Source organism: Orycteropus afer, unplaced genomic scaffold (genome assembly GCF_000298275.1).
Source record: "Orycteropus afer afer isolate SDZICR_OR568_19922 unplaced genomic scaffold, OryAfe1.0 scaffold00270, whole genome shotgun sequence".
In the NCBI taxonomy this organism is placed as follows: Eukaryota; Metazoa; Chordata; class Mammalia; order Tubulidentata; family Orycteropodidae; genus Orycteropus; species Orycteropus afer.
The window spans coordinates 2,096,148-2,121,472 of NW_006921857.1; the positions used below are offsets into that span (position 1 = coordinate 2,096,148).

Genomic DNA, 25,325 nt, shown 5'->3' on the forward strand with positions numbered 1-25,325 from the left:
AACAGCTATCTATAGTTACATGGAAAAATAAGGGCTTTGTATATTCTTAATGATTGGTACAGAGCAGCAAAATTATCACAAATGATTAAAATTGCTTATTTCTAATCTAACTGCAAATTTCAGAAATTTATTTAAAAGTACAGAGTGCATCATTGGTACAAAACCAATCAATTTCTTTAAAGACAAATATATGCTGCTATTTGATCTATTTATTTTGAATAGCTAATCCTTTTAAGGAAGTCCACCTCAAGCATCATATATAACACATAGTTAAGTATATTTTTATATTGAAGGAATGAGCTTTTGAAGATTTACTTATTACATATTTTACAAGGTCAATTTTTGCTTTAAAATGGTGGGCATTACTGAAATTACAGGTATGTTTAGTATTTTTGATCCCAGGTTTACAGAGCAGGCCTAGAACCTCAGCAGCTGTTCATTGCAGCCCTTTAAGGATGGAAGTTTCATTTTCACAAGAGACCACTACTGCTGTTACATAAGTTTTTCTTTGGAAAATGTTTCATAAAGGTGGTTTCAGCTCTACTTAGGCAGTATGGTGCAGAATTTCAGGGGACCTTGGCACTCAGTAGCATCTATACCTCTTTGAATAGCAACACAATTGATAATACATCTGCCCCCCCCCTAAAATCTGAGCTGATTGTTATGTTGGTACCCAAACACACTTTTGCAGGGGTGGAATTACCAGAAATGATGATTTAGGGTGGATATGAATCTACTCAGCTCAGCAGCTGGCAGGAGCCCAGGAGTACAGGCTTTGCCCCTTGACATTTAATGTAGGGCAAAGTATATGTCTAGGTAGATACCTGCCAAATGGAGAGGTGTACCGCTTTATGCCAGTCAATCACAATCTTCAAATTGGTTACTTTGTCCAGGTGGGATGCCAAGAGATGTGACAGATATTCCCTGAATCTTCATTCCTGATTCTAAAATATGATTTTATAGCTGTTATATATTGTAAAGAATGACAAGTAGCACTTAATATATTTAATAAACCCAGTTTATTTACATAATACATATTTTGCCATGCAGCTTACTGAATTACACTCAGTATAATAACAAAAAAAGACAAGCACTATGAGATTTGAAAATGGTTTCATATAGAAAGATAATTGTCTCTTAAATGATTTAACTACAACCTTAGACATCACAATAGACGATTTAAAACAGCCATGAATAATTTTTAAATGTACTTTTCAAGTCTCGAAGTAAAGAGCTTTTAAACTCTGCTGTCGAGTCGGATCCAACTCATAGTGACCCCTCCTTGGGTTTCCAAGGTGGTATCACTATGGAAGTAGATTGCCCAACCTTCCTTCTGAGGAGTGGCTAGTGGGTTTGAACCACCAGCCTTCTGGTTAGCAGTCAAATGCCTTAGGCACTACACCACCAGAACTCCTTGTTATAGTTTACACACTGGTAAAATTCAAACCAGTCTTTTTAATGTTATAGCTGAATAGTGTACTTTTAAACTTGTTTTAATAACAAATCTATAAAAACAAAAATAACTTAAATACACATTATTACAAGGCTCAGATTTGTAGTAGGCAAATTTTAAATAGTTATTTAATGTTAACAATATCTTAAAAATTTTTGCCAGTAGTGCTGTGTACACAGTAGGTGGTCAATAAGTGCTGACTTGCAGAAGTGTTTATAGTTGACACAATCCATATTCATTCATTCCCTACTTTATAATAAATATGTAACAGTAAAGATAAAAATGAGAGAACGTAGCTTTCTTACAGTATTCAATGTTTTCATAAAGTGTTGAAATGTTTACATGGTGTAATTTTCCCTAAAGACTTGTATGACTTTGAAATTCAAAGAAACATTCTTAAAAAAAATACAGTATGCTCTATCTCTTAATTTAGATGAAAAGAATTAAATATTACACTATAAGAAAAAACTTATTTTTTAAAATTAAAATGAAACAATGTTCAATATACTTTTATTTTGAGAAGACTTTATAATAAAAAATGGCTCCAAACCTAAAAGTAGTGGACTTTACCCTTATTTTAAAAATAACTATAACAACTCAGTATATTCTGTTTGGCCAATATGGCAAAATATCTATTTAAAAGCAATATCATATAAGTCAACAAGGGTTGTTTTAGAGGAAATACAGCCTACTATCATTACACCAAAATCCATATTTAGCGTATGGATCAAACGTGTGGCTTTATGAACTGAAATAGCCATTTTCAAAGTAGCATGCCATCATAATGGCACTCATAGTGTGCTCTTAGTAAGCCTGTTGTTGTTGTTGTTATATGCCCTCGAGTCGGCCCTGACTCATAGCGACCCCCCTCCTTGGGTTTCCGAGGCAGTATCACTACGGAAGTAGGATTGCCCAACCTTCCTTCCGAGGAGTGGCTGGTGGGTTTGAACCGCCAGCCTTCTGGTTAGCAGTCAAGTGCCTTAGGCACTATGCTACCAGAGCTCCTCTTAGTAAGCCTACTGGGTGAAAATTCTCCTTGCTGAGATACTAGCCTGGGGAATTTATATTCTAGAAATGCTACAGTGAAAACAGAACATTTTACAGATGCATACACTGAGGCACATTTAACTTTATATACGAAAGGCATTTTGGGAATAAGCTTCACCATCAATCAACACTTTTTCTGAAATTTAATAATGCTAATGTTCTAAAAGTATACCAGTAATTAAAATAGCTCATGTCAACTAATTAAGGAATTTGGGTAATATTTTATATTCCAATGGATAACAAGTTTTTATGGACTTCTGCTTTAAAAGATTTCATTCATGCATATGAAAAGGCCAAAGAAAAAAGGGTTATGATGTACGGTAGGACAGTGAGATATATTAATACACGCAAATCTCATATGTTAGGTACAAGATACTAATGTATATCGATATAAGTTATCAATGCAATGCTAATCCATGCATAAACAGAGGGAAGACTAGAGCCCAAGGGAGTAAGCACATTATGAAATGGGACATCTGTATGACTTTGTTCTAAGGCTTAAGGTTCATTTCAGGGTCAAGACTCGGCCGTCTGGATTCTGTGGCCTTGAAAGTAGCACCCACATACCCACAAAATACAGAGAGGTGAAAACTCTTATGCTAGGGGAATTTTTGGAACCAAAAAATCTTCTGCAATCTACTTGCAAAAAAAACTGTGTAGATATGGATATAAAAAGCCTAGATAGCCAAATAACCTGGTAATTAGACCACAGAATTTGTCTCCTAGTTAGGTAATCAGTTTCTAATGTTTTTCTTATCTGACAGAAAATGATCATGTAAATTCTTCTCAACACCTCTCTAAACTAAAAGGATTAGAAGTTAAACTTTCTGTTCTAGCAAACTAAAGAATCCAATGCTCCTAGGGAGGGGAGAACCTACAGTTAAAGAAAATAGTATCTAAATGCCAGTTTCTCACAAAGCATATATTTAAAGGCTAGTGATTATTTAAAATCACAGTCCCAGCTTATAGCAACCCTTTCTTTGATCAGGCACTTATCACTTGATCATCTACTAAAAAATTCTTCCATTATAGTCTCACAGGATGACTCCATTTCCTAATGGAGATGAGCCTTTCCTAAGGAAATTAAGCTGGTGGTAAGTAAAATGAGTACTATCTGTACACTGGTATAACATTCATTGTTGCTATTCATATGTTTCTTATGAATGCCAACTAATTTTCTGTACAAGCAGCAAATGAGTAGTTTTAAGGGTTTGTAAAACAGTTATTACAGACCCCCAGGTATTTTTTTTTTAATTTTTATAAAATATTACTCATGATACATTAAATGAGAAAAAAGAAAACAATTAACAGGAATCTTAGAAATAGTGGGGTATACAACTCCCCATCAAAATATTGCTTCACAACTGAATACACCAGGTGGCCATACCTGAATTCACAAATGTGAAACATAGTCAGGACAAGGCTTGGTATGTCTGTACTGCATGACATACACAGTTGACTGATGCCACCAATACAGCATCACTACAGCAAGGATATGCCATATTTGGTGGCTTGATCCGAGGTAGTTGAGTTGTCCTGAAAAGGATAGCAGAAAGAAAAGAATATCGGTTTTAGTATTTTAATATTAATGGAAATATGCACTTTTCTCGCTGGCTTATGGGTTAGTAGTAGAATGAATATAGTGCTCTCAAAGTATATGGAGACTGATAGATTAATTCAGACCCATTTTTTATAAAATATTTTTTAAAAGGATGAATTCATATTTTTATCTAATTTTAAGGTTTTGTTCATTAAGTACATTAGTGAATTTTAAAATCTCACTTAAAAATTCAAGATTCTGACTTTTTGCCTACCACATCTCCACTTGGTATCTACTAGTGAAAAGAAGACAAGACATTACATGAGAGCTAGGAGAGGCAAAAGAAACGAGTGCTACAAATCATGAAAGAGCCTTCACTGTTGTTTTTTGCTATGAATCTTCTAGAAGTACTTTTTATTTCAAGCAATTGGCAAGGACAAAGCTCAGACCAGAATTTCATGGTATCTGACCAGAATAATCTGCAAAATTTAATTATCAGTCAATTAACTACAGTTGATGAGTTTATAGGTAAGAAAAAAATTTCTTTGTGGCTAAAGGTTCAATTCCAAGGAGAGTTAATGATTAACATGGAGGAAGCTTCTTGATCTTTCTCAGTAAATAACTAAGTATGTAGGCAGGGAAACAAATGTGAGTAATTTTTCCGTATTCATGGTGCTTTTATGGTCATGAAATGTAAATATCCTCTAACTTCTTGTCTCTCTTTTTCCTCCCTAGAAGAATAATTTGCACACTAGTGAGATTTTAAAGTGTAATTAAACAGGAATTTTTCTATAGAGGGTTTTAACCTTCTGTGTGTGTGTGTGTGTGTGTGTGCACGTGCGCACGCCACTGACCCCTCTGACAGTCTAGTGAAGCCCACAGACCTATTTTTAAAAATATACAATACACAGGATTACAAAGAAAACTGATTATAATACAGCTATCACAGATCTACCCAATTCTATCATAGATACATCTTAGGAGTCTTTGGATCTATCACACACCACCACTGATGACTTCTTGATGAATTCTGAAAAATTTGACCTGAACTGAATCTAAAGCTTTTAGGTTTATTTTTTTTTAATTTCAAAGTACTCACTGTCCATATCACCACTCAACACTTCTCTTTACAGCCAGGCTATCAATGAGGACTGGCCAGTAAAGATTTTCAAGTTTTTACACATAAACATCTGTATTTATCACTTTTATCTGTAAAGACTTTTCATTTTCTGAGGTGTCCATATAATCACTGCTCTAATGTACCTGTATTCATCTACACATTCAGCTAAAAAAGACCCCATTTTATGTAAAGCTGACTTAGAAGAAAGTTAAGTTATAGAACATTTGTTTTTTATAGATATCTTATACCAGATAATTGGTGACTCTGAAGTGTAGAGACTTCAATTTTCTACATGTCAATTTTATTTTTTATTTACTAAAAAGGGATTAAAAATGCATTTTGCTAGAATTGTTTTCTGAGGAAAATTTTGGCCCTTCCTGGAAGTTGTGTGCTCTTTAGTTCAGGCACAATATCCCAGATCGGAAGGAAGTTTGGGCAGTCTACCTCTGTAGTGATACCACCTTGGAACCCCAAGGAGGGGTTGCTATGAATCAGATCCGGCTCCACCGCAGTGAGGACGAGGAGTATCCCAGTTATGTTCCTGAATCCTAACGTTGACACTGCAGGTTCTTGTTGTATTCCATTCTTAATTAAAACTCAGTAGTGAAAAGTCAAGTCCACAGAGGAATGCCCAGGATTTGTGGTCTATTCATTATCTAGATCAGTGTTTCTCATTCTTTGTTCTACCTAAACACTCGTAAGGATGGGCACAATCCCATCTTCAATTCACTATGGAAATGATCCTTAGGCCAGTCTTCCACCACTCATCTGTCAGTTTGTCATATTGTGGAGGCTTGCGTGTGGCTGTGAGGCTGGAGGCTATGCCACTGGTATTTCAAATACCAGCAGGGTCATCCATGGTGGACAGGTTTCAGCAGAGATTCAGATGAAGACAGACTGTAAAGAAGCGGATGCACTTCTGAGCTGTCCACTGAAAACCTTGTGAATAGCAATAAAACACTGTCTGACATATTACTTGTATATATAAATTCTTTTAAAGAACCAGTTGGTATATAAAGAAGTAAATGGTAACTGATGACTAGTGCTCCACTTTTTAAAGTGGTTGGGAGTCAGAAGACTTCCAAAGTTTAACCTGTTTTATTACTTCAAAATCTCTGAAATGGTGATAACCCAGTCTACTGGTTTCAACTCATTGTCAAGATGAAAGGAGAACTCTATGGAAGACGTTTAAAAGCTGAAGTTTTAGGTAAAATTTGGGAATAGAAGAACCATTCTTTAATCAACAACACTGAATAAATAAATCTGTTTTGATGTCTGAATCCTATACCTTAAGCATATACTTAGAATTAATAAAGCTACAAAATCACTATAAAAGAGATACTTACCAGGAAAGTACCTTTCTGGAACTTTGGAGATGTAGAATAGAAAAGCAAGAAGAGCAATCACATACATCACAATTACACGAGGTGCAAAATCCTGAAAAGAAAAACATGTTTTTCACAGATCCTCCTACTACTGTCAATGAATTCTCAATTTAATATGAATCTCGTGGTACAATTTTAAATTGTTAAATATGCACTGCTTTAGCAGACAGTCTCCAATAACAGAAAGCTTGTTCTCAATACTGCAGGAAGCAGTCCACATGAATGGAGCATAAAGACTGTCCTAATGGAGGAGGAGTTTTAATGTGGCTCAAAGTCCTACATATACAATGTAGGTTCATGAATGGAAGGCATGTGGGAAAGGAGTTCCCAGTTGAATAAGCAAAGACAGTAAAGACCAGGGACTTGGGACTGGCAAAGACCCAGGAGGTTATGCCCAATACAGAAATCTCTTCCAACATCCTGGAAAAATGATCCTTTTGAATACTATTACACAAAGTACTCCACATCACTGCTGAAGTTCTAATGGAAAGTTTTCTATGCTGAGAAAATCAGCCAACAGTAACTGATACATATTTTCTAATTCTGGTTCTGAATCTAATTTACCAAGAACCCATTTAAGAAATAAAAACAAATTACTTCTCTTTCCTCTTCAAATACTTAAGAATTATAATTGTTGTTGTTGTTGTTATGTGCCGTTGAGTCGGACCCGACTCATAGCGACCCCTCCTTGGGTTTCCGAGGCAGTATCACTACGGAAGTAGGATTGCCCAACCTTCCTTCCGAGGAGTGGCTGGTGGATTTGAACCGCCAGCCTTCTGGTTAGCAGTCAAGAATTATAATGGCCCCTCTTAAATCTGTATTCTACAGATTTCACAAACATTCTAGAATTCAGCCCTGTCCAAAGCCCTAGAATTAAAATTTCTGGAACTTTGAATAACCACTTCTCTTTAAATCTTTTCAAAATTAGAGCTTATCAGCAAACTTTTCTGGAAGGCTCCCTTTGAGTCCTCACTGGAATGATCTCTGATGATAACAGAATTCCATCCTTGAGAATCACTGGCTATGTCCTAAGCCATATTCCTATTTTAAAGATTCCTGAACATGGGAGCGCTCCCATTTTTCTCCCCCCTGAATTTCTTAAAATCCACTGGCCAGTGAGTCTTGGTCTTTGTAATTTTATGCTTACAAGGGATGCGTTTACCTCATGCCAAAATTTTGGTCAATTTTATGTCAACAACCATAATTTCTGATTAGAATTTAATCTAGAGTGGCAGTTCCCAAATATATTTTCTTATTTTAAGGGAATCAATTGTCAGAAAAATGATCTTTTCACAGATTCCAGGATCACTGAAATTCTTTCACTATACTCTCATCTTTCTCCTACCAGTTTCCCAGTCTTCTGAAGAAAGCATCACCCCTGTCCTCAATTTGGCCAACCAGATCATATCTTTCAATTCACTTTATCCCAATAGTTTTATACTCACATGTTTCTACTCTGCTGTTGCCAACTTCACACAAGTCTATGTAAGCCTATGTAAATCTCCATCCTCTTCTGATAAGATCTGTTATCTTGAACAAAACCTATCTTTAAATTCCTATATTCCAGACAAAGATCTCACTGCAACAAGTCTATGTGACTTTTGTCAGGTTCTCTGGCATACTGTGTTAAAAATTCTCAAATTGACTCTTGTAATTCACACTTAAAGCATTTTTGTAGATCTTGAAGAATTTAAGTCCTATTTAATTTTCTTGGCAATACTGAGGTATTCTCACTGAGATTCTTCCTAATGCATACCAACTGTTCCCTCCTAATACCTGGTTCTAATATTTCTTCTATTTTTTCAATACTTTCTTTGGCGAGTCAAATATGCTTCTAAAGTTCCAGCTACCAATATAGTGAGAATTTCCAAATTTTATCACTTCTTAAACTGTGACTTAAATTCCAGACTCTATCCCTACCCTCTGGTGGCACAGTGCCTAAGGCATGGTAACCTGAAGGCTGGCAGTTCAAACTCGCCAACCACTTCATGGAAGGAAGACTGGGCAAGCTACTTCCGTAAAGATATACTGCCTCGGAAACCCAATGGGGTCACCATGAGTTGGAAGCAACTCAATGACAATGGGGTTTTTTTTTTAATCCCTACCTTTACATCCTATTGGTACCTCAAACTCAACAAGTCCAAGAAAAAATCCTTCCCAGTTATAACCCATCCACCCAAAAACAGCCAGCTGCTTTTCCTTTTATACTTTCATTATCATCAACATTATCACTGACCCAGGTGACAGAACTAGAAACTTTGGAGTCCTCTTCCTCAGGTAAGGGACTTAGGTCCCTAACACGCTAAGGATAACAGAAAGAGGGCTAAGAATGCACTATTTCAAAGGAAGATATCCAGGAAAAAAGACAAAAACAGTAGTTAGACTTTATCTCTATTTCTTTAAGGTTTAGCAATAAAAATTATAGCATTAATATATATTCATAAATATGCTCTCAAATGACAAAAACCCACCCACTAGATCTAATTACATTACTTTATCCAAAAGAAATAAAGGTTAAGAACAAAGAAAGGGAAGAAATTTGACTACACTCAAACTTACCTGTACAATAGGAGCACTGACTCCTCCATTGAGCCAAACCCAGTGAAGAGTAGGGATCACTCCATATCCCGAAACAGAACAAAATATGATAGAACGGAGTCTCTGCCATTGCTGTGTAAGGTAATTGGGATGAATCTGAGCAAAGAACACTGCCAGGATCAGAGCAAGCACTGTGATCAAGTATACTTGACGCCAATACTAGAATTAAAGGAAACAAATTGTAATTGTTACATAATAAGTGAAGTAAAAAGGTAATTTTGGGTTTTACATTATACATTCTAAACTATCCACAGATATTTTCATTTCAAAATATGATTACTTTCCTTAAAAAAAAAAAATGTGCCACACAAATACACGTTAGGTTCCTTAAGATGACAAACCAAATTCCATACTGAGCTGATAAAAGACATTTAGTGACACAAAAGCATTTTTTGTGTCACTAAGGAGCCCTGGTGGTGCAGTGGTTAAGCTCTCAGCTGCCAAACAAAAGGTTGGTGGTTCAAACCGCTCAGTCACTCTGCAAGAGAAAAATATGGCAGTCTGCTTCCATAAAGATTTATAGCCTTGGAAACCCTCTGAGGCAGTTCTACTTTGTCCTATAGGGTCAATGAGTTGGAACTGACTCATGGCAGTGGATGTGGTTTTAGTTATTGTGTGCTAGGCATAGTGCAAGTCCTGGAGAAACAAAGATGACTATGACACAGACCCTCCCAGTGTATGATCTCATAGACTGTGGGACCTAACGGTAAGCACTATGAGTTATGAAGAGAAGGTGGTAGAAAAACAGGACAGGGAGCAATTAACTTTACCTGGGGTTGCTAAAAAATGCTTCACAAAGGAGGTGACATCTAAGCTGGGCATTAAGAAAGATACAAGGTTTTGTGGAAAGAGGGAACTTTCAAGGACAAGGAACAGCATATGCAGCTAGGAAGTTTTGAGAAGGGAAGCTTAAAGGCAGGTGGACTGGCAGGCTAAGACTTTGGAACTTTACCCTGTTGGTATTGGGGATATAACAAGTTCTTTAAGAATGGGATGTTTTTGTGGTGTGCCATGGAGTTCATTCCAACTCACAGCAACCCCATGTGACTGAGTAGAACTGCCCCATAGGGTTTTTTTGGTTGGAATTTTTATGAAAGCAGACCAGCAGGTCTTTCTCCTGTGGAGCAGCTGTGTGCGTTTGAATTACACCTTTTGGTGAGCAGCTGAGCACTTAAGTGTTGCATCACCAGGGCTCCTGACATAGTCATTTTTCAAGTTGACTTATTACATAATTCTGACATCAGTGTGGAAAAGAAAGAGGTAACAGGAAGCCAACTAGAAGTTACTAGAATAGTTTATTCAAAGAGAATGGGCCTTGAACTCTTGCTGAGCAAGGTAGGTATGAGCACCATATTCAGAAGGAATTGTTTTTTAAATAAACTGAAGTGTTAATGGCTGATTAGATGTATGACACAACAATGGAGGATGGCTTGGCAGTTTCTCCCCTGAAAGGGCAGGTAAATGGGTTCTATTAATGGAGTGAATGAACAAAGATGATCCAGATTTGGTGTGTGAGTTTATGTTTGTGGGGTGGGGGTGAGGGTTAGAGGGAATGAAATAATGTTTATTTTAAAATACACTAAGCTTGGAGGACTAATGGGATATTTATGTGTCAAAATAAGCAGTTGAAAAGCTAGTCTTAGAGCCCAAAAGTTAGTACCACCTAGGACAAGAGTTCTTACCCTGGGCTCCAAGGATTTCCCGGGGCTGTTAACTCTCTGAAATCACGTGGCAAATTGTTTGAGGTATGTGCCCACACGTACATTCTCCTGGCTCCAGGGTCCATGTTTTCAATGTGATTCTAAAAGCAGCCTGTGATCCTTAAAAGGTATAGGGCCACTACAGCAAGTGAACTGAATATAAACTTGGAAATTATTTAGATAGCACAGGGAAAAAATTAATTTTTCCTTTATATGATCATGGAATATATTAACTCTATCTGTTCTTTGTTCTTTTTAAATTATCTTGGGGATAGTTTTTCTGATTAGAGAATTACAAGTGTCCCACTGCTCTCTCTAATGATCAGATTGGATGTTTAGGAAGAGACAACAGAAAATAGGCTTCAGAGAAATAAAAAGATAAAATAATTCAAGTAATACCTGAGTACATTCACTAGCTCCTAGTTATTCCCTTTAATTTTTTTAAAGGTGTGAACTGTTATCATGAAAATGAACAAGTTATAAAAGCTGAGCAGACATGAGTAATTTACTACTAAAATCAATTTACAACAAGGTTAACTGCATATGTATTTAATTATATGTTTATGCAAAGTAATTAGGTCTAAAATAACAAACTACTCATGCGTAAGTGGCTATAATTAATATAAAATGCTGTCACATATTCAAATCGATCTTAGGATTTTTCTGTTAGTTTTACACACCAGGTATGTTGGCCAGATCTCCATTACTGTGTGGAGACAAAGTTCCTGTTTAAGAATTCCCAAGTCAGAGGAATGCAGTGCTGTAGCCAGTCCTCCCACCAGGCAAAGGCTGGGGACTGTGGCTTGGATCACCTGCTACAGAGGGGGATAAAGGGGACCTGAGCAGGACCAGAAGTAACGTGTAAGTATACTGCTGCCGAGGAGAACTGCCACTCTTATGTAATGTGTGATGTTAGATCAGCCCTGACTTTGAAAGGGAGGGGACTAAAAGAAAAAGAGCATAGTAGGAGATCAGGAATAAAAGAGAGTAGGATTGATTAACAGTCTTTCTGAATGGGAGAGTCTGAGATGGACTTAGCCCATGGGAAGATTTGTTTGTCCACTTGCCTGGGATGATAAGGTGATAGGGGTAGGGGCTATACCCATGAAGTCTGGCCTCCTAGCATTGTTAGATTCAGGTGCTATATTATCTGATGATAGTGTTTCAAGTGCTGCTTTTCAAAGGCAAAAATTAAGTTTTGTGAACTGAGGGCTCAACATATTCAAAAAGCATAGCTGATCTAGAACTCAGACACATTATATATTTGTTAAAGGCACTTACCACCTCTCTGGGCTGTCTTTAGGCCTACTCTCAGAACACAAAACTGAGGACAGGAAAACATGTTTCATGTAGAAAAATATGGGACAATACACTCACAGATACAGCCTCCTTCTTAGTTTTCTCACTGAGAGAGGAGTAAAGTATAAGAAGGGAAAATGGAAAGAACCAGCCAGCCTCATAATTTTATCAAGTGTTAACTTTAACTGCAATTCTATAAACACAAAAATAACAGATACATAACATGTATACTTGAGGAGCCACATGTCTACACAAATCTAGTGAGGGCCTTAATAATTCATATCTCCAGTAAGTTTTCAGAGAAAAACTTTATTTTTCCCTCAACAGAAAATTAGTAAAATCAATATGAAATTGATGAGAAATGGTGGAGATTACAGGGCCCTTTTCAAAAACAAATGAGCTTATGGTTAACCAAGACTCTTCTGTTCCATCTATAAATTAATCATATGCTTATTTAGAAATACATAGGAACCATGGCAAAAAACTCAAGATTTTCAACAACCCTAGAATGTAAAAAGCCTATAAGCTACTTACATTATTACAATAAAATGCATAAAATACTCCCGAGACATAGCAGCCCAGTATTCCAATAGAAATTCCTGCATAATCTAATGCCATCCATCTTCGACAGGTTTTTTCCGACCGATGGCAGGAAAAAAGATGATAGCCTACAGAGCAAAGCATACAGACCTATGGAAAATAAAACAAGTCTCAGCAAAAGGAAACAAAGGGAAATGAAAGCAACTCACGCACAACGTTCAGTGAAGTGGTTAAGCACACAGGTTTGGAATCAAATAGACCTGGGCTTGCGTTGTAGCTCTGTCCCTTTCTAGTTGGGCAAGGGATGTCATTCTCTAAAACTTAGTTTCTTCATGGGTAAGAAAGGGATAAGAATTACAGAAAAATTGAAAAATTATAGCTAATTTAAAATAGAAAAATTTTACAAGAGTAGCAAAGTAGTAGGAAAATTATACATTATCAGTGTTCTTTAAATATCAACTGAGGCTTATTTTGATCTGTAGGAAAAAATCAGTGTTTACTTTTTATATTGTTTATTATAAAAGTAATGCATGTCTACAAAAATTTTTAAAAAGTGTTATATGATATAAGAAATATAAGCCCCTCTCATCTAATCTATTCCCCTAGAGATAGCCACATAACAGTAGATATGTGTCCTCCCAGATATTTTCAAGGTAGATACAAATACCTATGACACACATGTATGTACACACAAAAAAATACATATTTCTATCATGTAAATGGAATCATACATTTTGTTCTACAATCTTCCTTTTTCACTGAAGACTTGTCTGTGTGTGATTTCATTGTATAATTTACTTCTAAATGCTAAGTTTTATTGTCCCCTCTGCCCCACCCCACAGAAAAAAAAAATAAGAAGTGCATGACTTATATTGACTTTATATGGCTGTGAATTTGGGAGCAAAATTAGTCTTAGTCAGCTGCCCTGATGATTGATAAGGCTGCGGCAGCACAATGCCTCCATCCATCAAGTACCTACTGTGTGTAATACACTAGGGATGCAAACATGAATAAGCTGAAACCTCTACTCTCAAAGATATTTTTCAGAAACAAGTGAACACATAATGGTATAAGAAGTTCTACAAGAAAAATTAGTGCAGAGAGGAATCAGAAAACAAGAGGGATGGTCCCAGCTCTGGGGGTGTATGTGTGCATTGGTAGGTAGAGTCGTGGAAAGAAAGAATCTTCATAGAAAGGCTGTCACCTGAGGTGGACCTTATAAGGTTGAGACGTATTCATCAGGGACTAAGAAAGGGTATACACGTATTTATCGGAAGAGTCTGCAAGAAAAAGAAGCATGCTAAGAAATACAGAACCATTAAAGAATGTCATGTGGCCTTCTTCATGACATGATTATGACAATTCCTATAATTTAAAAAGTTTTATCTTCAATATGGACTACATGTGTGACTACTGAAGATTTTAAGGGCACTCTCACAGAGGCTGGAGGATGGACTAAAAGAGCAGAGACTAGAAACAGATTACATGTACAGCCATGGGGAGTAAGGAAAAGGGACAATCTAAGCCAGTGGCAGTGGGGGTGGGAAAAATGGGACACATGAAAGATATGAAGTAGGTCAAACTGATAAACATTTTGTAAACAACAGCTAAGGTAGATAAATTGTCATCTAACTATTCTAAGTTTTTAGGTGCCAACGAGTCAGTCCAACTCATAGCAACCCCATGTATAACAGAATGAAATACTGCCTGGTCCTGTGCCATCCTCACAAACATTGCTGTGTTTGAGCCCACTGTTGTAGTCACCGTGACAATCCATCTCACTGAGGATCTTCCTCTATTTTGCTGACCCTCTACTTTACCACGCATGATGTCCTTCTCCAGGATTGGTCCTGAAAGCATGTCCAAAGTACATGAGGCAAAGTCTTGCCATCCTCACCTCTAAGGAGAATTCTGGCTGTACTTCTTCCAAGAGAGATTTGTTCATTCTTCTGACAGTCCATGGTATATTCCATATTCTTCACCAACACCATAATTCAAATGCATCAATTCTTCTATGGTCTTCCTTATTCATTGTCCAGCTTTTGTACACATATGAAGTGACTGAAAATACTATGACTTGGGTCAGGTACACCTTCATCCTCAAAGTGACATCCTTGCTTTTAAACACTTTAAAAAGGTCTTTTGCAGTAGATTTGTCCAATACAATGTCATCCGATCTCAGTGAAATGGCAATCCAACTATTCTATAGGGTGGTCATTACACAAACCTAACGGGAGTCCCCATAGTGTTAATATAAATATTCAATGACAATATATTTAACCACAATTTCATTTCTCCATCCACTGTCTAAAATCCTTATTTATCTATGGCTTTTTGGCAACTAGGCTATAAGTCAGAGTTTATTGACTCAAACATAACTCTGAGAATTTGGTTATCTCTTTTCTCAGATTATACTTGAAATTAAATATAGTAACTCAGGAGAATATCAAAGTGTATTATTTTCAATGACAGGGAAAGACAGCACTGTCATAATGTTGAATAACACAAGAGCAGGTTACAAAACAGCAAGGCAAGATAAGATGATTATATCTTGGAAACAGGTAGACAGGTAGGTAAAGCAGGTAAGCAGCAGGCAGCCATTCACACACAAAGGTCTAGGGAATTTTAACCCAAACAGCAAAAGTGGTTATCTTTTGGAAAGGAAATGTCAAGTGATGCTTACTTTTTTAATTTACTTTATTCTCTTCCTTGAATTTCTATATGAATATGTCTTATAGTAATAATAATAATAAACAATAAGACTAATGTCATCATGAAAAGGAAAGTAACTTAAGAGAAAATTATGGTATTAAAGGGAAAGTAAATGTAATAGTGTGAATAAAAACTATGAGTTTTTAAAAAGTTAACCTATACTCAGCATGCCCTGTTTAAAAGGGGAAATGTTACTGTCAGAAACAAACACACTGCTGTTGAGTTGAGCCCTCCTTGGGTTTCTGAGGTGGTATCACTATGGAAGTAGACTGCCCAACCTTCCTTCTGAGGAGTGGCTGGTGGGTTTGAACTGCCATCCTCCTGGTTAGCAGTCAGATGCCTTAGGCACTATGACACCAGAGCTCCCCCTGTTAAAAAGAGTTCCTTAATAACTGACTGAAAAAAAATCTGGTAAGAGTACCATGCTTCAGTTATCTGGGAAGTTTACTTACGTGGAATATCTTATGCCATCAAGGTGGACAAGGAAGTAAAGCTGAAATTCTACTTAGAAGTGAGAATGACCAGACTTTGTCTCTCATACATTAGTCATATAGTCAGAAAAGACCAATCCCTGGAGAAGGTTATCATGATTGGTAAAGTAGTACATCGGCGAAAAAGGGGAAGACCCTCAACAAGATGGATTGACACAGTAGCTGCAATAATGAGCTCAAGCATGGCAAGGATTGTGAGGATGACACAGGACCAGGCAGTTGTATATACAGGGTTACTATGAGTTGGAGCCCACTTGATGGCATCTAACAAAAACAACAACTTTCACTGTGCTGGGTAGTGAAGGAATAAAGACATAAAAAGAAAGGAAAACATGGGCTTCTCAAAGTGTACAATACCCACATATCTAATGGTATCAATAAGCTTTTGCATTAATGATTATTAGTAAGAGCATCTTAATATTAATAGTCTGATATATTACTGGAAAACCTTATGAATAGCCCTGAAACATTGTCCAATATAGTGCCAGAAGATGAGCACTCAAAATACAACTGGGGCAGACCTGCTTCATCAGAGTAGAGTCAACTTTTAATGATGTGGACGGAGGAAAGCTTTCCAGGACCTTCGTTTGCTGATTGGGCATGACTCAAAATGGGAAGAAACAGCTGTGAACATTCACTAATAATCAGAACATGGAATGCATGAAGTATGAATCTAGGAAAATAGGAAGTCATCAAAAATGAAATGGAATGCATAAAGGTTGATATCCTAGGCATTACTGAGCTGAAATGGACTAGTAATGGCCATTCTGAATCAGACAATCATATGGTCTACTACACCAGGAATGACAAATTGAAGAGGAATGGTGTCACATTCATTGTCAAAAACAATGTTTCAAGACCTATCCTGAAGTACAATGCTGTCAGTGATAGTATAATAGCCATATGCCTATAAGGAAGACAAGATAATGTTATTATTATTCAAATTTACATACCAACCACTAAAGCCAAAGATGACGAAAATGAAGATTTTCACCAGCTTCTGCGGTCTGAAATTGACTAAACATGCAATCAAGATGTATTGATTACTACTGGTGATTGGAATACAAAAGCTGGAAATAAAGAATCATCAGTAATTGAAAAATATGGCCTTAGTGATAGAAATGATGCTGGAGATCACATGATAGAATTCTGCAAGACCAACGATTTATTCTTTGCAAATACCTTTCTTCAATAACACAAAAGGCAGCTCTGGTGGTGTAGGGCATTTGACTGCTAACCAGAAGGTTGGTGGTGCAAACGCATCAGCCATTCCTTGGAAGGAAGACTGGGCAATCTACTTCCATAGAGATACTGCCCCGGAAACCCAAGGAGGGGTCACTATGAGTCGAATCAACTTGACGACAGTTTTTTTTTTTATGCACATGGACCTCGCTAGATGGAATACACAGAAATCAAATCGACCATATCTGTGGAAGGAAGCTATAGAAAAGCTCACTATCTTCAGTCAAAACAAGGCTAGGAGCTGACTGTGGAACAGACCATCAATTTCTCATATGCAAGTTCAAACTGAAGCTGAAGAAAATGAAAATAAGCCCATTAGAGCCAAAATATGACCTTGATTATATCCAATTTAGAGACCAACTGAAGAATAGTTTTGACACACTAAACATTAATGACCGAAGACCAGATGAGTTGTGGGAAGACATCAAGAATATGGTATATGAAGAAAATAAAAAGTTGTTAAAAAGTCAGGAAAGGAAGGAAAGACCAAAATGGATGTCAGAAGAGACTCTGAAACTTACTCTTGAACAGAGAGTAGCTAAAGAGAATGGAAGAAATGCTGAAATAAAAGAGCTGAACAGAAGATTTCAAAGAGCAGCTCGAGAAGACAAAGTATTATAATGAAATGTGCAAAGATGTGGTGTTAGAAAACCAAAATGGAAAAACACACATGGCATTTCTCAAGCTGAAAGAATTGGAAAAAAAATTCAAGCCTTAAATTGCAACACTTAAGGGTTCTATGGGCTAAATTGAATGATGCAGGAATAATCATAAGAACATGAAAGGATTTGTGTATTTCACTGTATATAAATTATATTTCAATAGCCACTCCTCGGAAGGAAGATCTACTTCCATAGTGATACTGCCTTGGGAAACCCAAGGAGGGGTCGCTATGAGTTGGGTCCGACTCGACGGCACATAACAACAACAAAATGTACTTAAAAAAAAGATGGAGGAAACACACAGAATCACTATATCAAGAAGAAATGATCGATGTTCAACTATTTCAGTAGGTAGCACATGATCAATAACCAATGATATTGAAGGAGGAGACTGAAGCTATACTGAAGGAACTGGTGAAAAGTAAGGCTCCAAGAATTGACAGAACACTCACTGACATTGTTGAAACAAAGAGATTCTGCACTGGAGGCACTTAACTTGTCTGTGCCAAGAAATCTGGAAGATAGCTACCTAGCAATCTAATTGGAAGAGATCCATATTTGTGTCCATTCCAAAGAGAGGTGATCCCATAGATTGTGGAAATTATCAAACATAATTATTAGTATCACACACAAGTAAAATCTTGTTGAAGATAATTCAAAAACAGTTGCAACAGTCTATCGATAGGGAACTTCCAGAAATGCAAGCTGGATTCAGAAGACGACATGGCACAAGGGATATCACTGCTAATGTCAGATGGATCCTGGCTGAAAGCAAAGAATACCAGAAAGTTGTCTGTTTTATTGACTATGCAAAAGCATTCAACTGTGTGGATCATACAAATTATGGATAACATTGAGAAGAATGGGAATCCCAGAACACTAAATTGTGCTCATAAGGAACCTATACACAGACCAGGAGACTGTTGTTCAAACAGAACAAGGGAATCAATACTGCATGGTTTAAAATCAGGAAAGGAGTAGATCAGGGTTGTATCCTTTCGCCATACTTATTCAATCTGTATGCTGAGCAAATAACCCAAGAAATTGGACTGTATGAAGAACGCGTAATCAGAATTGGAGGAAGATTTATTAACAACCTTGTGTATGTTGTGTATGTAGGTAACACAACCTTGCTTACTGAAAGTGAAGATGATTTGAAGCACTTACTCATGAAGATTAAAGACTATAGTCTGCAGTATGGATTACATCTCAATGCAAAGAAAACAAAAATCTTTACAAATGGACCGATAAGCAGCATCACAATAAATGGAGAACATAATGAAGTTGTCAAAGATTTCATATTACTTGGTTCCACAATCTACACCATTAGAAGCAGCAGTCAAGAAATCAGATGTCGTAATGTACTGGGCAAATTTGCTACAAAAGACCTCTTTAAAGTGCTGAAGAGCAAAGATATCTCTTTGAAGACCAAAGTGAGCCTAACCCAAGACTTTGTCTTACCTACTTTGGTCATATTGTCAGAAGGGATCATTCCCTAGAGAAGGATATCGTGCTTAGTTAAGTGGGGGTCAGCTAAAAAGTGGAAAGCCCTCAGTGAGGTGGACTGACACACAGTGGCTACAATGATGGGCTCAGGCATAGCGCAGGACTGTGGCAGTGTTTCATTCTGTTGTACGGAGGGTTGCTACGACTCAGATCTGACTCAATGGCACCTAACAACAACTACATTTAGAGCATCTTAGTCTATGCTAAGATTTAAAAATTAGCTATAAAGAAACTGATTCATTTCTAATATAGGACTAGAGATGGAATCGAAGAGATGTTTCCACTCTAACCAGAATAAAAATTAAACCTGAGAAAAAGCACATAGTATTATTTCCTTCAAAGAAATATAAAATATCATGGCAGAAACTGGAATTAAACAAGTCACTGTAGCACTCTAGGAAACATTTCTGTTGTGTTTCATGGTCATCATTTTAAGTCCAAGATTTTAACTTGAGTAAAGTGATGAAGTAAATAAAGCTATAAAGTAACATCTGGAAAAAAATGATAAATAATAGAAACAAAATCTGTCACAGGCTCACCCTCCACCTCCTTAAAACTGAGCAGCAATGGTTAACCGCAGGGACTGCTGGTCTATGTTTGGAGGAAGGAGAAAGATGCTTTTTCTCTTAATTTTAATGTTTTTCTGTACTCTCTACATTTTTAATTTTATTAAAACATTTTAACTCTTAAAATGTCCATAAAATTATGGCCCACATTTATTTTCTTCCTTATAATTATCCATTTGAAAATCTATTTAAATCATTTTGAAAGACACTGTGTTACAGATTACAATTTAATAGTACTTAGTAATGAAAATACTAAGGAACTAATAAAATACAGGAAGTAGAGAAGAAAAGAAACTGAAAATTTTTGAAAGCAGCACAGTATGAAAAGATCAAACCAAACCCAACCCACTGCCATCAAGCCAATTCAACTCATAGCTACCCTACAGGACAGAGTAGAACTGCCCCACAGAGTTTCTAAGGCTGTAAATCTTTATGGATGCAGACTGCCTCATCTTTCTCCCATACAGTGCTTGGTGTGTTCAAACTGCTGACCTTTTGGTTAACAGCCAAATGCTTTAAACACTGCACCACCAGAACTTCTTAAAAAGATCAAAGGAAGGGTGAAATTAACATAAAGGAAAAGAACAAAAGATCAATACTAGTAAAATGGCATAAAAAAAAAAAGATGGTACAGAAATACCAAACACAAAAATCAGACATATTATCACTAGGGAAAAGATGACAAATCTTCCCAAGTTTTAAGTAGACATTAATGTTCTACTTCAGTCAAACAGGATAATCAGAGATCTATATCTTTGTCTTAATTTTAAAGCAAAGATATCTATAAAGGTAAAGAGGAGAGAAACTTTCGTCATCTTTGACACTTACAGGATTTCAAATATAGTCTCATAACAACCAACATGTATACTCTCAAAATATCATACTTTGTGGTTAGATTATGAAAGGGAACAAGCTAACCTATATGCTGTTTGCAAGTTCTCTAAAGCAAAAGTGGGACTGACGTGACATCACTTGCCCAAGTTTGCCTGACTAAAGTCCTCTTTACCCATTATACTATTTGTGAAATGGCTTACCTGGAAGCAGAAAAGACAAATAGAACAAATTACAAAATCTTCTCTGGATGCACTTGCTGAAGGTAACACAGATGTCATGTCATAGATTCCCAATGTGAAGAAGAGAAAGAAACCCAGCAAATGACTCCAGATGTTTACCGTCTCATTAGATAAAATAAACAAACTGGAAAATAAACAAACATGCACTTCAGATTCATATGGGTTCACTCAATGTCAGCACTCCAAAGTTAGGGACAATCTTTCCGGTTACCTAATACTTGTTATTTTAAGTACTTAACCCCATCTTTGCCTTTCTAAATCTGATACACCATTCAATTTAATTAATCTTAAACTCTGGTAGCATAGTGCCTAAGACATTGACTGCTAACCAACAGGCTGGCAGTTCAAACCACCAGCCACTCCTTGGAAGGCTTTATTTTAAGCATCAAGCATACAAAGACTACTTATAATGAGGCAGAGCGAGGCTGTAAGAATGTTCTAGAAAACATTTAACTACAGGACTGTTGTGACAATCAGTACTATGCTTTGTCTACTGACTAGAACTTTTCATTTTGTGAAACCCAGTATAACTGAACTGAGAGGCAAAATCCTTGCATATTCCTTCCACATAAAAAGAGAACAGGCTAAACAGCTTGTATTTTTTTATTTTCTACACAATCTCCCACTTGTAACCAGAATCCATCCTGGTCAGTCCTAATAACTAAAGGTAAAAATGACCAGGTGTATAGTAGAGCTGACAAGGGGCAAGGTTATGGTCATTGCTTGGTCAAAGCCAGATACCCAGTGGGACAGAGTAGTTGATCCTGCGGGCTTGGGACCATAGTCGCAGGGGACATCAAGCTCAATTGGCATAACATACTATACAAAACATTGTTCCACCTACTACTTTGGCGAGTAGCGACTGGGACCTTAAAAGCTAGGAAGCTGCCATCTAGATGCAATAACGGGTCTCTCCTCGTCAAGAAGAAAGAAGAAAACCAAAATTAATGGAAACAATCAGTCCTAGCGACTGGTACACCATCTGATCTGCAACCTACACAACTATGAGACCAGAAGAACTAGATGGTGCCCGGCTACCACTGCCATCCACTTGGAAGGGATGTAGGAGATCCTGCATAGAGAGGGAGAACAATGTGGAACAAAACTCAAAATCATTTGGAGGCAAAAAAAAAAAAAGAAGGTGGGGACAAGGTTTGCTGGTCCAATAGAGCCTGGTGTAAACACTGAGACTATGGCCCCTAGCTGCCCTTCAGGTCTGGAATTGAACCCACAACTGTGGTTTCCAGCCAAACAAAGTACAGGCATGTGAGTTAAACATTTACCTCAAGTAGACACACGCCCTGGAGAGAACAATCATGGGAGAAGGAAGGGCTGCTTATGCACAGGGAGATAGCTCAGGGTGCAGAAGAGTATGAAGGGATGGACACTGGGAGGAGGTAACTATGGGGAGGAAGTGGGAAGGGAGCTGCTGCATTATAAATTTTGGTCAATGACATGAGACAAAGTATATGTGAACTGCTGTATGAAAAGTGAATTTACTCTGTAAATCTTCACCCAAATCCTAATTAAAAAAAAAAAAAAAAAAAATGGCAAAGGCTGGACATGGAAAAGATTAAGCTGGTGAGAAGAGCACTTGGAAGAATATCCCCAAAAGATCTACTCTTATTCTATGAGAAGTTAGGTCCCACTCTCTATTCAACTTCAAAATTGGTAATTGTCTTCCTCATTGTCATTTATTAGCTTTATAATCAATGATGATGAAGACAGCTACCATTATCACATGCTTATTAGGCACCAGGCCAAGTACACCGATTTGCATACATTATCTCACTTAACCACCATTCCTTTCTCAAGGTGAGATTGTGATTGCCTTCATTTTGTTGTTGTAGTTAAATGTCAAGTGGGCTCTGACTCATAGCAACCCTATGTACAACAGAACAAAACACTACCTGACTGTGTACCATCCTCACAATCCTGGCTATACCTGAGCCCATCATTGCAACCACTGTGTCAGTCTATCTCTTTGAGGGTCTTCCCCTTTTTCGCTCATCTTTGGGCACGATATCAGACAGTGTTTCAGGGCTATTCATAAAGTTCTCCAGTAATACATCAGATGGTGTTTTGCTGCTATTCATAAGGTTTCCACTGGCCAATTCTTTGAGAAGTAGATGGCCCCTTCCTTCTTCTGAGTCTGTCTTAGTCTGGAAGCGCCATTGAAACCCGTCCACCATATGTGACCCTGATGGTATTTGAAATACGGGTGGCATAGCCTCCAGCCTCACAGCAACATACAAGCCACCACAGTATGACAAAATGACAGACAAGTGGTGGCCTTCACTTTACAAATGGGGAAAAATAAGCTCAGTGAAGTTAACTTTTCCTCAAAGTCTCACAGCTATTAAATGGCAGTTCTGGATACCCAAATCTTTTGACTCAACAGCCCAAACTCTAAAGCACTATACTTTATTCCCCATTCCATGAGATTTGGGCTCTAACAACAGAATGCAGAGAACCACTGCTACATGAGCATTAAAATATTTAAGGCAATTCACTACCTGTTGTATCCTAGTGGATCTCCAGATTCACAGGAGAGCCCAATACTGACTTTCTGTATAATTATGGATGCATAGGTGTCATTTGGTGTAAAGTAGTAATTGGGATTCAAACCGTGAAGTCCTGAGGGTCATCCATTCAAGTCAATGAGTAATGGGCAGTAATGTCATCTCATGACCATAAATCACTGAAACACTTTCAAGGCAAAGTGAAAGGATCTGAAGAAAGGCCATGCTCAAAAGATCAAGAACCAGACATGTGGTTTGCTGCTTGAGCAATTCAGCAACTCACATCCCAGCATCAGGGCTTGTCACTAGTGACCTGGAGCTAAACAACATCTGCATCTTAATCCTAAGTGAGGTGCTATATTTAAGTAGATACAGTAAGTTTTCTTAGAAATAGAGCATTAAGTTTTGATTGTTTGTTTTAAACTGAAACTCTCCAGGGATTTTTAATTTTAAAGGTTTCAAATAAATATAAAGGTTCTTTTGTAGAGATGTTTCTGGGGTGCTGTAGACCAGGTTAGGTACCTGGTTATACGTTCTGCTTACTACAGGGCTTTTCCTACATAGCATTCATCACAATGGTGATTATATAATAGTATAATTATCCCTTTAATCTCTGTTATCCAGGTCTATTGCAGCCTACTGCAGTAGCGTGGTGACAAGGGCCACATCTATTTTCCACAGGACCTGCTACAGTGCCTGGCACCTAGTAAGGACTCATGTATTTGCTGAATAAATAAATCAGGGGTTTCTATATACTATACAAGGATAAAAAAAAAATCTCACTGCCCTCAAATCGATTTCGACTCATAGTGACCCCTCACCCCTCTTTGGGTTTCTGAGGCAGTTATCTCTATGGAAGTAGATTGCCCAACCTTCCTTCAGAGGAGTGGCTGATGGATTTGAATGGCCAGCCTTCTGGTTAACAGTCAAATGCCTTAGGCACTACACCACCAGAGCTCCTATACAAAGATATGTGTGTGCGTGTGTGTGTGTGTGTGTGTGCGTGTGTATTTCCAATTATGCAGGCCTTCACTTGGCCCAAAGCATCTGAATTCCCACAGGGCTGCTCTAAAAAGAAACAAAGCTTATACACAGAGGTGAGTTACAGCTAAACCACCCGCCAGCGGGGTTCACTCCAACATGTATCACAATAAATACCAAATGGGATAAAGAACGTAAAAACACTTTGTAAACAACAAAGCGCCATAGAGTTGGTAACGATCAACATTCCTACTATCATTATTACTGCGTGGATCAATTATTATAATTATACTACGTGGATTACTCCATGTGGATAATGAGAAGGGAGAGGCAGCGGAAAGGTTTGACAAGTATGGGCCAGCGAGGACGTGATGGGCACAGCGAAGAGCACGGAAAGAGGAGACTAGACAAAAAGGATGTAGGTGAGAAAGGGACGTCGGCGCGCCCCCCTGCGCGCCTCGCGGAGGCCGCAGTCTGTACCTTTTGATACACAGCCTAGAGGGCAGGTAGGCCCTGTAGCCGTCGGTGATGTACGGATTGTCCTTGAGGGATACAGGAATCTGCTCGTAGGTGTAAAGGCGGATACCACGGGGCACCAGCACTGGCCAATACTGGTAGCTGCCCAGCTCGATGTAATGCGCGCTCTTCAGCAGCTTCTGATGCATCGTTCCCGGTCGCCGCCGCTCCCCGCAAGGGGAGCTCGCCCAGGCCCCGCCTCCCCGGGGAGGGGGCTTCGCCGCCCGAGCCCCCGCCCCGGAGCTCGCGGACGCTACTCCAGGTCCGACCGTCCCGCAGCTGTCCAGGCCCGGCTCCGAGCACTGACCCGCCACCGCGTCAGCGCCGCGGCGGGCTGTCGGCGTCGCAGCCCTCTCTGACGTCAGGACGCCG

At 38.0% G+C, this 25,325-nt stretch overlaps 1 protein-coding gene across 1 annotated transcript; it reads right to left on the minus strand.

Moving 5' to 3' along the window:
• Positions 1-3,893: 3,893 nt before the first annotated feature.
• PAQR3 (progestin and adipoQ receptor family member 3) lies at positions 3,894-25,102 on the minus strand. Its single transcript, XM_007950372.2, has 6 exons — positions 24,918-25,102; positions 20,896-21,058; positions 12,677-12,832; positions 9,105-9,302; positions 6,507-6,597; positions 3,894-4,036 (listed from the first exon to the last, which is right to left on the minus strand). The coding sequence occupies exons 1-6, from the start codon at positions 25,100-25,102 to the stop codon at positions 3,894-3,896; spliced, it is 936 nt and encodes a 311-aa protein (XP_007948563.1).
• Positions 25,103-25,325: the final 223 nt, after the last annotated feature.